The following is a 13657-nucleotide window of genomic DNA, read 5'->3' on the forward strand; positions in this document are numbered from 1 at the left end:
CTTCTCGCCAATCATCTGACATCATCTGACGAGGAGGCCTTGCTGTCAAAGATAAACAAAATCAAGGGCGTTGTTGAGGTGTTTGTTTTTGCATCCCCCATGCATGAGGCTTCACCTTCATTTAAACTGCCTCATTTGCCTTTGCTGCTACCTCCTGGGTCCAAACGGAAAACTAGCGAACAAAGCGTGCGAGTCAGGATGGGAAGGGGGCCATGAAATAAATCCAGATAGAATCTGTTTACTGACAGCAAGGAGGTCGTGTGAGAATCAGTCGCGCTCATCCCTCACAAACTTTGAAGGCAGCTTGAGAAGCGGAGGCCTCCCACGGCTGCCGCCGCTCCTCTCAGCTCTGATGGGCTCCTAAAAGCGTTTAGACAGGGATGTATGTCATCCTTTAGAGTGTAGCAAAACTGGGCCACTCTAAAGAATGTCGTCTAGACCCTCACAGTGCGGATCATCTATTTTACAACAGGAGACGATTGTCTCAGTTGAAAGGAAAGCCGTTCCCTGCTCCCGGCCTTTCAGACATTATTTGAATTTGAGCTAACATGTATCTTGAAATAGTAATGGGTGCAGCGCTCAGTCAAAAAATTGTCTATTAGGGCCCCTACAAGTCCTTATGGCAAAACTTTCTTTTTTCCTTTGTTTGCTCACAAACTCCAAGACTCTTTCCTCACTCGTGTTTTTTTGTATAGATTGTGTTTCTTTTTTTTTATCTGGACAGTTTTGTACCATTCAATATATTTAGAAGAATCTGATTTTTCTATTTACATTTACAACATTTTCAGAGCTACAAGGATTCAGCGTTCTAATGAGTCAATAAATTAAAAATGAATGCAAACCCTATCTTTTTTTTTTTTTTTTTTTTTTTTTTCTTTCACAGCAGCTTTCAAGCGTTCAGATTTGAAATGTGCCTGCAGTCTATCTGTGCGGCCTCAATTTATCTTCTATTTTTGTTCGTCTCCACAGTGCCCGGCCCACCGTACCTGTCAGTGGCTCAGGATTCAGAGACATCGGCTAAGGTACACTGGGACCCTCCAGATCTTACCAACGGCATGGATCTGCAGGGTTACCGTCTCCAGTTTGGCCGGAAAGATGTCTCCCCGTTGGCCACGCTGGAGTTCGCTCCGCAACAACGACAGTACTCGGTGGACAAAGTGCACAAAGGGGCCACCTACCTCTTCAAAATGTCAGCCAAGAGCAGGGGGGGCTTCGGGGAGGAAGCCGTGGCGGAGCTCAGTGTCCCAGAGAACACCCCGGGGGGATACCCTCAGATTGAAGAGGGCTACATCGCCACATGCTGCACGCTGCAGCTGTCCTGGTCGCCACCTGTGATGGCGGAGCGGAACGGGGTGATCACTGAGTACACCTTGGCCTACAAGGAGGCTGGATTTGGAGAGACGCCGCAGGAGCTCCGCTTGCCACCCAGCCTGTCCAGTTATGTTCTCAGCGACCTCAGCCCAAACTCGGCGTACGACGTGAAAATACGAGCACACACCAGCATAGGTCCGGGGCCCTTCAGCCCTCCTATCCAGTTTCGGACGTTGGCCTTTGGTTGGACAGGTAGGACTCGCCTAATTCAATTCCGCAACCTGGTTGCCGGGGGTTGGATATTGGTTTTGCAACAACCACAACAACAAAAAAAAAAAAAAAAAGTGAACAACCCCTCCAACAACCACCTCTCCAGGAGAGAAATTGAAATGAATAATGTTTGCTGTGGAACACTGTCTTCACTAACCCCGGCAAGGTAAAAACCGAAAGTCAGTAAGTTGAAAGTCAGTCTTGAGAAAGAGGAGAGCAGCCTAGAGTTGCGAGGTAAGTGCTGTTTGGTCAGACAATCCTGTCAGTCGTCCTTGCAGTCCGTCCTTTGTCGAGCACACCCACTAAGATAATGCACCTCACACGTCCAGTTTTCAAAAAAAAAAAAAAGGTAGGAGTTGAGTTAAGCCCACTCACTGTTAACACTATATTAAATTGAGAGAGAATTGTTTTCTAGTCCTTTTGTTTGATTTGATTTTTTTTTTCAATTGGTTGTTTTGGAAGAGATACCCCCCCTCCCCTTCCCTTCCCGGCTCCCCCCCCCCACCCCCCTCCTTCCTTATAGGGACAGCTTGTGGCATGGCATCCACCAGATGCACTGCTACGAGCTGTTAGCATGTCGTGTCTTGGTTCTGTCTCAATTCCCACCTGGGAGCTCACTGGCAGTGCCAACCCAGCTCCTGCACAGCTGAAAGAGCTGTGAGCACTGCGACTGCATGGCTCTGCTGCCCAAATACTCACATGGCCATTTGGTCAAAATGAGTATGGAGCGGGTTCGTGCAGCCCACAATGGCCTTGCCAGTGGATGCACTCTTGGGCTTCTTGAGCTCTGTCGTTCATGAGTCTTATGTGATGTGTGTGTGTGTGTGTGTGTGTGTGTGTGTGTGTGTGTATGTGTGTGTGTGTGTGTGTGTGTGTGTCCTAACCAATCACGTTGCCCTTCTCACAGCCAACCACAGCTCACCTGTGCACTCACTCTCCGACTCGGAAGAACGTTGCAGGGGAACGCTCTCTGTCTTTGTTTCTCTTTCCCTGGTCTTGGCGTACTTGTTCTCTCCACTGACACGCTGTCTTTGTTCTTTTTCGTTTGTTTGTTTGTTTGTTTTTTTACCTCCCCTTGAATTTGTCCGTCGAACAGATGTTCCGAAGAACTTTACTGTCAAGTGGGCGACCAAGACGACTGTCGTGCTCGCGTGGAAGTTTACTGAAAGCAGGTCACCGTACAAATGCACGGTGAGTCAACCGCAGTGTGCTACCTCCAAACGTCCCTCCCGTTACCAGCGGACTCACCATTCCAATCAGTTCCACTCTGAGCCTCGACTGTCTCTGAACTCTCCCCTCAGATTGAGTACAACCGCCAGCGGATGGATGTGGACGCCAAGCAGATGAGGGTCCTCATTACCGGGCTGAAATACAACACCACTTACGAGTTCAGGGTGACCTGTCAAGAAAGCCCAGACGGAGAACCAAGACACCGCGTGGTTGCCAGGACGGCACCGCTCATCTTGGTCAAGAAGCCCAAGCTGGACATCTACGCCGAGCCTGACACCAGGCTCACCATGTCTTTCCCACCCGTGGATAACCGGAATGTCAAGTAAGTGGAACGAGGCCACAACGGAGATAGATAGATAGATAGATAGATAGATAGTTAGATAGATGTATTCATCTTTTCTTTATCTAATGTATATTGGTGGTTTTGAACACTTATTTGTGTTTCCAGGAATTTCTACGTGGTCGTGGTGCCACTTAAGAGGACACCAGGAACAGTGAAAAACCTGAAGAGCCCTGATGAGATGGACATGGAAGAGGTGCTGACATCCGAATGTGTGGAAGCCAAAGTATTCACAGCAAAAATTGTGATTTTTGCTGTGAATGCGTCACAAAAGGGGGAGGAAATTGATTTATCGCTCCCTACAACAACATGTATTAAATAGAACGATTGAAATTTAACCGCGATGGGGGGGGGGTTTGCTCAATTCATTGATGTTGCCTCATAATGCCAAGAAGGCTGCGGCAGGTGGCGTAAAGCATGCCAGACACGGTGAGAACCGGACCTGTACCCGACGGTCCGTCCCTCAGGTACAGCTGAGACATGCTAATGTATCCCTGAGAGCGCAGACGAGGGAATCGCTCAGTGTTTTGCCTCTCGTCCCGCCGCACCGGGGGTCACCTTGTCTGCCAGATCAACGGCATCCATTCCTATTGGATTTGAGATTACACACATTCCCCCTGCTTAGTGCTCACCCCTGTCATTCCTTTGGAATTAATGAATGTGTTGGATGTTTGGGCTTCAGAGCCAAACACTTAAATCCCTTTTTCCAAAAGAAAAAAAAAAAAAAAAAAAAAATCTAATGGTGAAGTTACACCTCCAGTTTGTTTTCTGCCGCCTTAATCTTTTAATAGAGGTAGGATTTGGGGGGGAAAAAAACAAAAAAAAAGGAGGATTTAACGTAAACCGATACCATTTTTCCACATCAATCAGTTGTTGCGGGACGTGACCCTGAAGCGGCGGTCCCGCCGGCAGCTGGACAAGTTTAACCAGTGGAAGCCCTACATCACAGCCTGCTTCAGACAGCTGCCCTCCAGCTTCACAGTGGGGAGCGACCACCGCCACAGCATGTGTGAGAACAAACCTCTGGAGCCAGGACACGAGTACGTTTTCTTCCTGCTGGCGGAACTCAATTCCACCTCTGGGGTAAGTTGGAGGAGAACGGCTTTGGAAGGTGTCGTCAGCCCTCTTGTATGTCAGGCTGGCTCGGTCCACTCGAGGCAGTCATCCAACAGAGGTCCGAGAGCCAATCCTGAGATTTGTTGCATTTGCTGTGCATGTGCTCCTTTCTGATGGGCTTAACCGTTTGTGTCGTTTCAACTCATCAGCCTGATAAAACTGTGTTGAATCTTATCAGGATTATAATCCTGAATATTATTATTTATGTATCAAACTCTAATATGGATTTACACATTTTTTTTTACGCTTTGTGAATCCCAGTCAATTAATCAGAGGCATCACAGGTAGAGCTGCCAACCGTCCCTTAAAATACAGAATTGTCCCGTATTTGACGGTGAAATGGTGCGTCCTGTTTTAAATCGATAAGGGACAGAGTTTGTCCCGTATTTCTGAGTCGCCTTCAACGTACAGTAAATCTATTTTGGATGCACTTCTATAGAGTTTGCATTGCAAACCATAAACCATAAAAAGAGGAGGCTATGAATCAGGATCACTTGTTCTTTCAAGCTGTATTAACTGAATTCCTTTGTAAAAAAAAAAAGCCATCCATCCTGCTCTTTATTGATTGTTGTGTAAAAGTATGTTCTATTAAATGATTTCAATCCAATTTAAACATTCGGCTTATTTTGTAATGTCAATTGGTAACAAATCAGTTCAAACTATGTGAACCACATACTTTTTTGAAACCCTATTTTAAGTTATGATTATGTACCACTACTGGCGAGCCACTGGCCTGTGATGGTCACGCTCCCCGAGCACTGCAGGAGGCCTCCTTGATTTTCCTGAATGAAAGTTGGCAACACTAATCACAGGGAAAGATCGGCATTTCTTTTTGTATTTCGGAGTTACTTGACCCTATTGTGAATGTAACCGTATTCTTTTTTGCTCTCTGCGCAGAAAATGTTTGCTACCAGCCCGTATACGGACACAGTGATGACACCCGAGATAGCCCTGCCCTTAGAAACTGGCGATGGACTCATATGGGTGGTGGGCCCGGTCCTGGCTGTGGTCTTCATCATCTGCATCGTCATAGCCATCCTCTTGTATAAAAAGTGAGTCGGGTTTGCAATTTTAATGTGTTTGTTTGTGGGTAAATAATTTGGGGTTTTGTGAAATGTCATTGTTCAACTTTGAATGACAAGCGACTGCAAGCTGGAGTCGGATTTAGACGTTTTGCACTGAATGGCCTCCTCCCATCCCTGTGACATGAGGACATTGAGCCCTTTTAGCCCCGTGTTGTTAACGGCCTGCTCCACCCACATGCGCACGCAAGCAACCCAACTTCTGCGCTCATCAAATTGAGATAAATGTGATGGAAAATTGTCAGGGAGTCGCCGGCCCTCCCCCAGCTGCTTGCAATGAGTGTTTTCTTGCCATTTGAAGTTGAAGCGTCTTCCAGGGGAATTGGGCTATTGGGAAATAATCGCATGGAAGGGAGCATGTTGAAAGAGCAGCTCATTTTGTATTCATAGCCGCATAACGCTCACACGCTTTGTAACAATGTTGCATGTACATATGAAAAAGCTTTTTTTTTTTTTTTTTTTATACCACTCCTCGTCAGCAGGGGGTGCTGCAGCACCCTCAGTTCTCACCCTCCTGCATGGACTTGGTCATAGCCTCTCTCTCTCTCTCTCTCTCTCTCTCTCTCTCTCTCTCTCTCTCTCTCTCTCTCTCCCTCTATCTCTCTCTCCCTCTCTGTCTTCTTCTGTGGTTTTCCAGAGCAGTCGCCTCCTAGCTCGCCTCCGTCAACATTTACTCTCTCTTGCGCCTCATTATCCGCACAGGAAGCCAACCGGCGGTGTAGCCCACTCAAATTTTAAGACTGACTTAAAACTCAGCTGGGCGAGATCAGGCCCGATACTGTCGCGTTCCAGCTGTCGTGCAGGGGTCACAAACTTGTTGTCAACGTTCTCAACAAGTCCAAGAAGTATCTTCTTTTTTTTTTCCCAACACCTTGGGCTTTTTTTTCCGCATCCTGGATTCAGGCTGTGGTTTGTACTTTTCCTGAAATGACCAGACAAGCTAGAAAACCCCGAGCTATCGTGAAGGGAAGGGAAGCGCAGCTCGCTCCTGTCAAGGAGATGCCCGACTGTGTGACCTTGGCTGACCTCCATCTGGGTGGTTAGGGAGAGTAACGCCTCTCCTTGGATCTCTCTCTCTCTCTCTGTTTTTGTCTTTCTTTTCTTTCTCTTCCCGTCACCCCCACGTGTTGTGCCCTCCGCCTCCCCCCGGTGGAACAGTGCTCCCCCCGGACTCTGCCCGCGGCCCTGACTCTCACCCCCCGCCCCTTCCCTTTGCCCCGCCCCCGCCCTCGTCTGCGCCCTCGTGTGCACTCTCACCTCTCCACATTCACGCAAAACAACACTGGCCACCGCAAAAATTTTCACCCTGGACTCAGACGAGCGCAACCCCCCCCCACCTCCCCCGCCACCCCACCCCACCCCCCGCCCCAGTCGGCGCTGATGAGCTTTGCATGGTGTTTTAGTGCGAGCCCAGCAGCAGCAGCAGCAGCAGCTGCAGCCCCTGTGACTTTTAAACTGCTCTCTATTGATTTGTCTCTCTTCTCGCCTCCCCTCCCTCCCTCCCCCCCTCCCCTCTTCTCCCTTCTCTCCTTGTGTGTTGTGTCCTCGGCCATCTCTCTATATATCTGTTTGACTTCCACTCATTGCTTTCTGTGGGAGCAGCAAACCTGACAGGTAAGTTTTAGCCGCACTTGGTCGGGTAGCCTTGCTCAGCAACAGCAAGAAGAGTCCAATTAGAGAGGGATGGGTTTTTTATTTCAGTTTTTTTTTTTTATCTTGTTATCTCTGTCCTTATGGACTGTCGTTGGACACTACCTGTGCGCTCTCAGCTCTCTTTATCGTTTCCATTCCGAGTTTTTTCGGCTAACTCCAGATCTGTGTTTCTGTTGTCATGTCGTGCGTCTCCTCCCCCCTGCTCCGCCCTCCACCGCCCCTCCCTGCGTCTTTTCCACTCCCTCTCGCCCCCACCGCGCAGCCGCAAGAGGAAGGAGTCGGAGCCGCGCACCAAATGCCTGCTCAACAACGCAGACATTACGCCCCACCACCCCACCGACCCCGTGGAGATGAGACGCATCAACTTCCAGACTCCGGGTAAAGCACGGACACACCTCGCACCGACGCTCGAAAAGTGCTCTGAAACTGATGTGGCGTTTATGAGCTTCAGCAGCTATATTTGCTATTTAGCTAGAGAGCTTATCTTGACTTAGTAGTGCGAGTCTAGAGTCCAGTCTCATATTGGGGGGGGAACCTACAGCTCCTGACACAGTAGCTGCGTTTCCGTTACAGTTTTCTCGCAAAATTGCGATTTGCAGGTGTTTCTATTGAATGGTGTAAAGCGCATAAGGCATGATTCTCGTAAAATCGCGAGAATTACGTTGCTTTTGTTTGTTTAGAATGGTTGTCTTTTATTTTCTGTTAGATTTTTTGTAAAAAAAAAAAAAAAAAAAAAATGTGTTTCCTCCTCCGTCCAAACATAACGCTCCATTTTCACTTGAAGCAAAATGGTCACGTGACCACGTACGTCACATCCTGCGACGCGTAAATGCGAAAGTGTGTTTCAATGACACTTTTGCGAGATACCTCTCCGATAGAGGCGTCTGAAACACCACCTCGTGAGAGCATAAAAACCTCTCAGCCATATTTGAGAAATGTAGGCGTTTCCATGACCAGTTTTTCATTGCGATAATTTAGGTTTTGCGCAATTCTAGAGGTAATGGAAACGCAGCCTCTGAGGTGGCTTTGTTCCATCTTCATTCCATCGCACCGCTCTGTATGGGAGACACACATCCTGCTGTGCTCCGCCTCTAGAGGCAGCGAACGAGCCTGTTCGCGTTCCCGCTCCCTGCAGTGTCTCCTGCGCGGAAGTGACTGATGAGAATCCAGCATCGGTCACGTGACAACGAAGATGATGGCTCAATAAAGGTCGGGAGTCATTGCGACGAGGCTCTCCAGCGATTTTAGCTCTGATCCTGCACAAAAGCCACATAACAAATTCATTATTTCGTTTTTTTCTTTTCTGATGCCGCTCTATGTTAATGTCCACTAATGACAGAGGGAACCACGGCTGGCGCGACGGATTTTAACTGCGACACGACACAGGTTATTAAAACAAATAGGGTTTTCTTTTTTCACCAGCGTCATTAAATGCCATTTGGCCCAGTCGTCCCGTGTCACTTTAAATGAAAGGCTGAAGCGCTTCAACCTGGCTCTGTCAAGAAGCCGTAAGAAAACGGACGTTTTGTTACGTCGGCCGGCGTAACAAATTCTCACCATTCGACTCAGCAGCACCTGTCAGCCGGCTTCAGAGCAAAAAAAGGGAATTATTTATGACGCCCCTATAAAACTCACTTGACACCGCGAGTCAATATAATGACAAATCTTTGTTCCACACCAGTCGTTAAAGGAGCATTTCCATTATTATTCTCTCATAAGAGCCGCGTCAATCCCGGGCCATTCGTCGGTGGAAACTCTGCACCGCCGTGCGTGAACTAATAACAAGCATTGACTGTCCGTCATTCTCCTTACCGGCTTTACGTCAAAGTATAATGGTGGCATTATGTCAAACGCACGTCACCTCAAGTCAGTTATTTATTGTGAGGTCACGGGTTTCGTTAGGAAGGGAAGGCGCCGACGCAATTTTCCTGCTTATTAATTATTACTAAACTTGACTTTTTTTGGCAAGGTGAATCCGACGTTTTCCTACTTTCTTACTTCAATTTCTCGAGAAACAAAAATAGAGCTTGTTGAAACTTTAAAATCGTTATTTTTGGAACCCACTGAAGTTTTTTTTTTTTTCCTAATCTTCCGTGTGTTAATTAACAGTGACTCTAATCCCAAAAAAATACCCTTACTGGCTCTGAGAAGCTCACGTGGGCCAGCTGCTGTGTTACGTTACCGTGGTGCGAAACGCACCTGCACGAGACTCCCTGCGCAACATTATTACACATTGCCATTATAGCGCGTGACGTATGACACGGATCACACATGCGTTCTGATTTCCAGCTCGGCCTCCGGTGGATCGTGATATTGGCACGCAGCCTACGCGCAGATTTGGAGGGCACACATGATGCAACTCGAAGTTAATTTTGTGCCGCAGAGCAGATGTAACCCGCAAAGTGCTCCCGCGTCACTGTGTTTCACATTATCTGCCGCCTGCGAGCCGTATTTATGGATAGAAATGTTTCAAAATTTGATGTATGTTGTGGGTTGTTTTTTTTTTAAGTCACAACATCCTGTTTTAATGTCCTGCTTTTTATGTTACTTTCCTTTTTTTTTTTTTACCCCGACTGATGCACTAATGACGTCAGAGCAACTTCAATGTGAAGGTTTTTTATTGGTTTTAGTCAAAGAGGAGTCACTTTTCTATTTTAAGGGGCCTCCGTGTTCAGTCGCGATGCGTCAATCACTCTTTTCTATTTGATGACAACAGAAAGGGATCACGCAGAGTCTCCATTTTCATGACTGAGCGGTATTTTTTGACAGACAGCAGCATTTTATGGAGCTCGCCCGTTATTTGCAACACACTTTACACATCTTATCCTCTGCTCGAGCAATCGAGGAGGAAATAAAGCACTCCGTGCATCCCTCAGAGTAAACACATCCACTCTTTTATTCCGTGCATTTCCTTCTATCCCCCCCCACCCCCCCCCCCCTCCCTCCATTTATCCTGCCTCCCCGTCTCATAACCCAGTTGTCTTGCAGCCATCTGTCATCCGCAGCCAGTCTCTGCTCCATCAAAGGCTCGGATTTCAAGATGGAGCGTTTCTCTTCGGCACTTTTTTCCTCTTCTTCTTTTTTTTTTTTCTTTTTTCCAAAAAACACGGTGTTACTTGCTGAGTTTGTTTCTCCATGGACAAAAAAAAACAAAAAACAAAAAAAACTTGACATTGGAGAAGAAGAAGAGGGATGGTGCTGGCTGGGCGGAGATGCCCCAACCCTCTGTTCCGCACACAAATGTGGAAGTTTGACTTCGCTGGCCTCGTCCTCACCTGCTTCCAACTCGCAGCCTCCCAACTTCCTGTAATGACGACGACCTCATCGTCCGTATCTACAAGTTGCCCTCATTCAGCGGCCGACGCTCCGCGGCTGGGCGACTTTCTTTTTAACTCAGCACCCCAGGAAACCTAATTTGAACGGACGTTTTGGCCCAATTAAGCGGGTCGCCGAGCATTTGCATTTTCCTCCGTCACCTAACGGCGACCATTGTTCAAATGAGCATTCTTCATGCGTGGCGCCGATCCAGCGGAGCATATGCGGCATCGGCGACGCGTGCTCGCTGAACCGAGCCCGCGCTCCGCCGAACAGCAGGGGGAAAAAAAAAAAAAACGTGTCCCACGATGACGCTCCCTCGCGAGCTTGGGCGCGCTGAAAGTGGAGTTTGCGTGTCTGAGCCCTTTTGCGCTTTAAGGCCTTCAGGTCATGTGACACCCTCTCATTGGCATCCCATAAGTACCCGGGGGAGAGGCAGGAGAGGGAGGGCGGTGTGTCTCGGGTTTTTTTTTGTCATTAACGCAGTCGTTCCCTGGGGGTTAATTGGCAAATGGGGCCAAAGTAATGAAGCAGCACGAACTCAGCGGATAACTGCTGCGCGTTGCCCCTCCGCCACTGCGCAAAACGGGCATCGGCGCACATCATTAGGCCCCTCTGATAAAAATAAAAACAACAAGTAAAGTTCCCTCCGCGCAACTTTAGAGAGGCGCCAGCCATCACTTCCTCCCTGGGTCTCCCGCACCAGTTCACAGCCTCCATTTCGGCCGCCTCCGTCCGTGCCGGCTGCAGAGTGTCCCACACGCCGCTCGGCGCCCACGTGATTCTGTCACACGGTGAGAAAATCTGTGTTCTGGGGCGTAAATAAGAAAAAAAAAAAAAGAACTCAACATTTCCTGGCAGACGGGACTGGTTTAACAGGACTGGTTCAAGAAAAAAAAGAAGAAATTACTCGCGCGCACACACACACACACACACACACACACACACACACACACACACTGCCGCCTCCTACAACACAGTGAGACGTGGCTCCCTGGCTCCCGCTGCGATGAATGACGCCTGGTAGCAGTGGATCAGAGCACCCCCTGCCAGCTCTAATTAGTCATTGTCACAAATCAATTAAGGACGAGAGGGAACTTCCCCGTCTCCGTGTCTGCCGCACCGCCAGCCGGCCGGCCCGACGTTGCCTCCTCGCTCAGGCAGGTAGACCCAGGTAGGCTAGGCTCGGCCCTGCCGCCAGGGTGACTTAATTATCCGGGGGGTTTTCTCCCTCCGAAGACGAGAATATTAGCAGTCTGTCTCAGGCTTGTTTGGCACAACCCCACCTGTTTTTATTTTTAACTATTTGATTGGAATATGATTTCTCATTTTGAGGTTCGGAGCTCTTTTTTTTTTAATTTTGTAGAGGAATGTTTGGATGTTTGCATCACCTCTGTGTACCAGAGAAAAACCAGTGGCAGGAAATGGACTTTTGGATGGACATTAACATTTTTTCTTGAGCGTTTTTTGATCTCTGACCTGGGGGGGCGGGGGGGAAGGACCAGCCCACGTGTCAAGACGGCTCCCAAACAGCCAATTCTATCTGGAGACGGAAGTCTGTGGAGTCCCTGGAGGAAGCCTGCGATAAGACTTGCAAGTATCAGCGCCTGTCCTCTCTCGGGACCTCCGGCCTCCGTCAGAACGCCGCCCGCTCTTCCACACCTCTCAGTTGGGACGCCTGGGCAGACAAAGGACGGCTCTCAGAGCGCGTTTCCCCCTGGAAACACCAGCCGTTCTCTTCCTTCAGTGCTCCCCTCTCCAACTTCAGAGAGGCTCCGAGAGAAGGCAAATCAATTCCGTTATCCCCGGTCTGTGCGACCGTTGATGCCTCGGCAGAGGAGGAGGCTTCTCAGACGGCCCGCCGAGGACCTCAGGAGCCGCTCTCATCTGATAGCGTTTGCCCTACTTTCCTTTTTAACTCCCCCGCCTCCTGAGACCCCCCCCCTGCCCCTCTCCACCTCCACCTCCACCACCACCACCACCACCACCGGAGGGGGGGTTCCTCGTGTTTACCTTTTTGGTGAATTGTTGGAAAGTCCCCCCCCCCCTCCAAAGAAAAGCCCAGAAGGTTGAAGTGCAAGTGTTCTCCACTGAATGGCTCTTCTCTCTTTCTTCAGATTCGGGTCTGAGCAGCCCTCTGAGCGATGCCGAGTTTGACTACGAAAGTTAGTCTCCGAAGCTTCCAGCACCGCCGGCTCTCTTCTTTTTGTATTTTCCGTACCGCCTGCTTCCATTCACAGACGTCTAATCTGCATTTTTGTGTTTTTTTTTTGTGTTTTTTTCACGCACTACACGGCAAAACTCCTGCACTAATTGACGTGAACGTGTTGTGTCGGTGTCCCTGCCGGGCTGTTGTGGCCGCTCACTCTCACATGCACACGAGCCGCCAGCTGCGCATTAACCCAGCGTGCACGGACGACACCCAGCCGATCACTTCACTCCTGTTGATGTGGAGATGATTGAGTGGGGGCAGGGGGGGGGGGGGCCTGCTTTTCTCCCTTCCGCCCTTTGTTATTTTACAGGATTGTAATCTGTCATCCCCTCTATCACTTCCTCACATCCTTCCTCCCTCCTCCTCCTCCTCCTCCTTCACCACCGCTGCTCCACTTCCATTCTGAGGTAACGGAGTCTTCTCTGCGCTCGGCGATAACGAGCAGAATTAATTAAAGCTGGGGTGCAAACAATGGCTCGACATTTGATCACCTCCTCCTCCTCCTCCTCCTCTTCCTCCCCGCCAGCGCTGCGAAAGGGGGCTCGTCGGCGGAGGAAAAAGCAGAGTGGCTGCTTTCCCTCTCTTTCTTCCCCCTCTCCCCTCCCCCCGCCTTATTTTCCTCGCTCAGCCTTTCATATGAAAATATGCAGCATCACAAATAGGCTTTTCGGAGAGGAGGCGCTCCAGCTTATCGGGGAGGAATCGTTAGGATCTCTCAGGCGCGTGGAACACGGATCAGCAGATCGGAAATGTGTAATTAGATGCTAGTTTGACTGTTTTTCTGTTTATTGATCGCGCTGATGAAGTCGACGGGAAGAGAAAAGAAATGTGTAGGAGTGAGGTGGAGGGTTCCTCTGTATTGTCTTTTTTGAAGGAAGAGGGAGATGATAGCTTTCGCAAAATAATAAAAAATAATAATAATAATAATAATAATCGGTTGGGCAAACACGACGCTCCCCTGGAGTGACTCCGCCAAAGTGTGGGGCGGGTCACGTCCAGAGCGCCAATCAAGCGCGACGCCTTCAGTTTTCTTTAGAATTAAGGAAATGGTGTGGAAGAAGTGGCCCCCGAGAAGCAAACAAACATCCCCGACAAAATGACTTATTTCAGGGGGTTTATCTCGGTAAA

The 13657-nt window shown here is 49.0% G+C and overlaps 1 protein-coding gene across 10 annotated transcripts in view; it reads left to right on the plus strand.

The window, feature by feature from the left end:
* The window catches only part of ptprsa (protein tyrosine phosphatase receptor type Sa), a 209083-nt gene that overhangs the window by 168039 nt on the left and 27387 nt on the right, over positions 1-13657 (plus strand). For 4 of the 10 annotated variants that reach the window (XM_076040592.1, XM_076040593.1, XM_076040590.1 and 1 more), the window contains 9 exons: positions 970-1563; positions 2678-2772; positions 2883-3133; positions 3260-3347; positions 4022-4234; positions 5165-5319; positions 6952-6963; positions 7265-7380; positions 12435-12482. In XM_076040592.1, the coding sequence (XP_075896707.1) occupies positions 970-1563; positions 2678-2772; positions 2883-3133; positions 3260-3347; positions 4022-4234; positions 5165-5319; positions 6952-6963; positions 7265-7380; positions 12435-12482 (1572 nt within the window). The remainder of the gene's footprint in view (positions 1-969; positions 1564-2677; positions 2773-2882; positions 3134-3259; positions 3348-4021; positions 4235-5164; positions 5320-6951; positions 6964-7264; positions 7381-12434; positions 12483-13657) is intronic. The other 6 variants (XM_076040594.1, XM_076040596.1, XM_076040597.1 and 3 more) reach the window with 3 other exon arrangements.

This window comes from Nelusetta ayraudi, unplaced genomic scaffold (genome assembly GCF_046127955.1).
Source record: "Nelusetta ayraudi isolate G7.1 ecotype Tasmania unplaced genomic scaffold, CSIRO-AGI_Nayr_v1 ptg000062l, whole genome shotgun sequence".
Taxonomy (NCBI): Eukaryota; Metazoa; Chordata; class Actinopteri; order Tetraodontiformes; family Monacanthidae; genus Nelusetta; species Nelusetta ayraudi.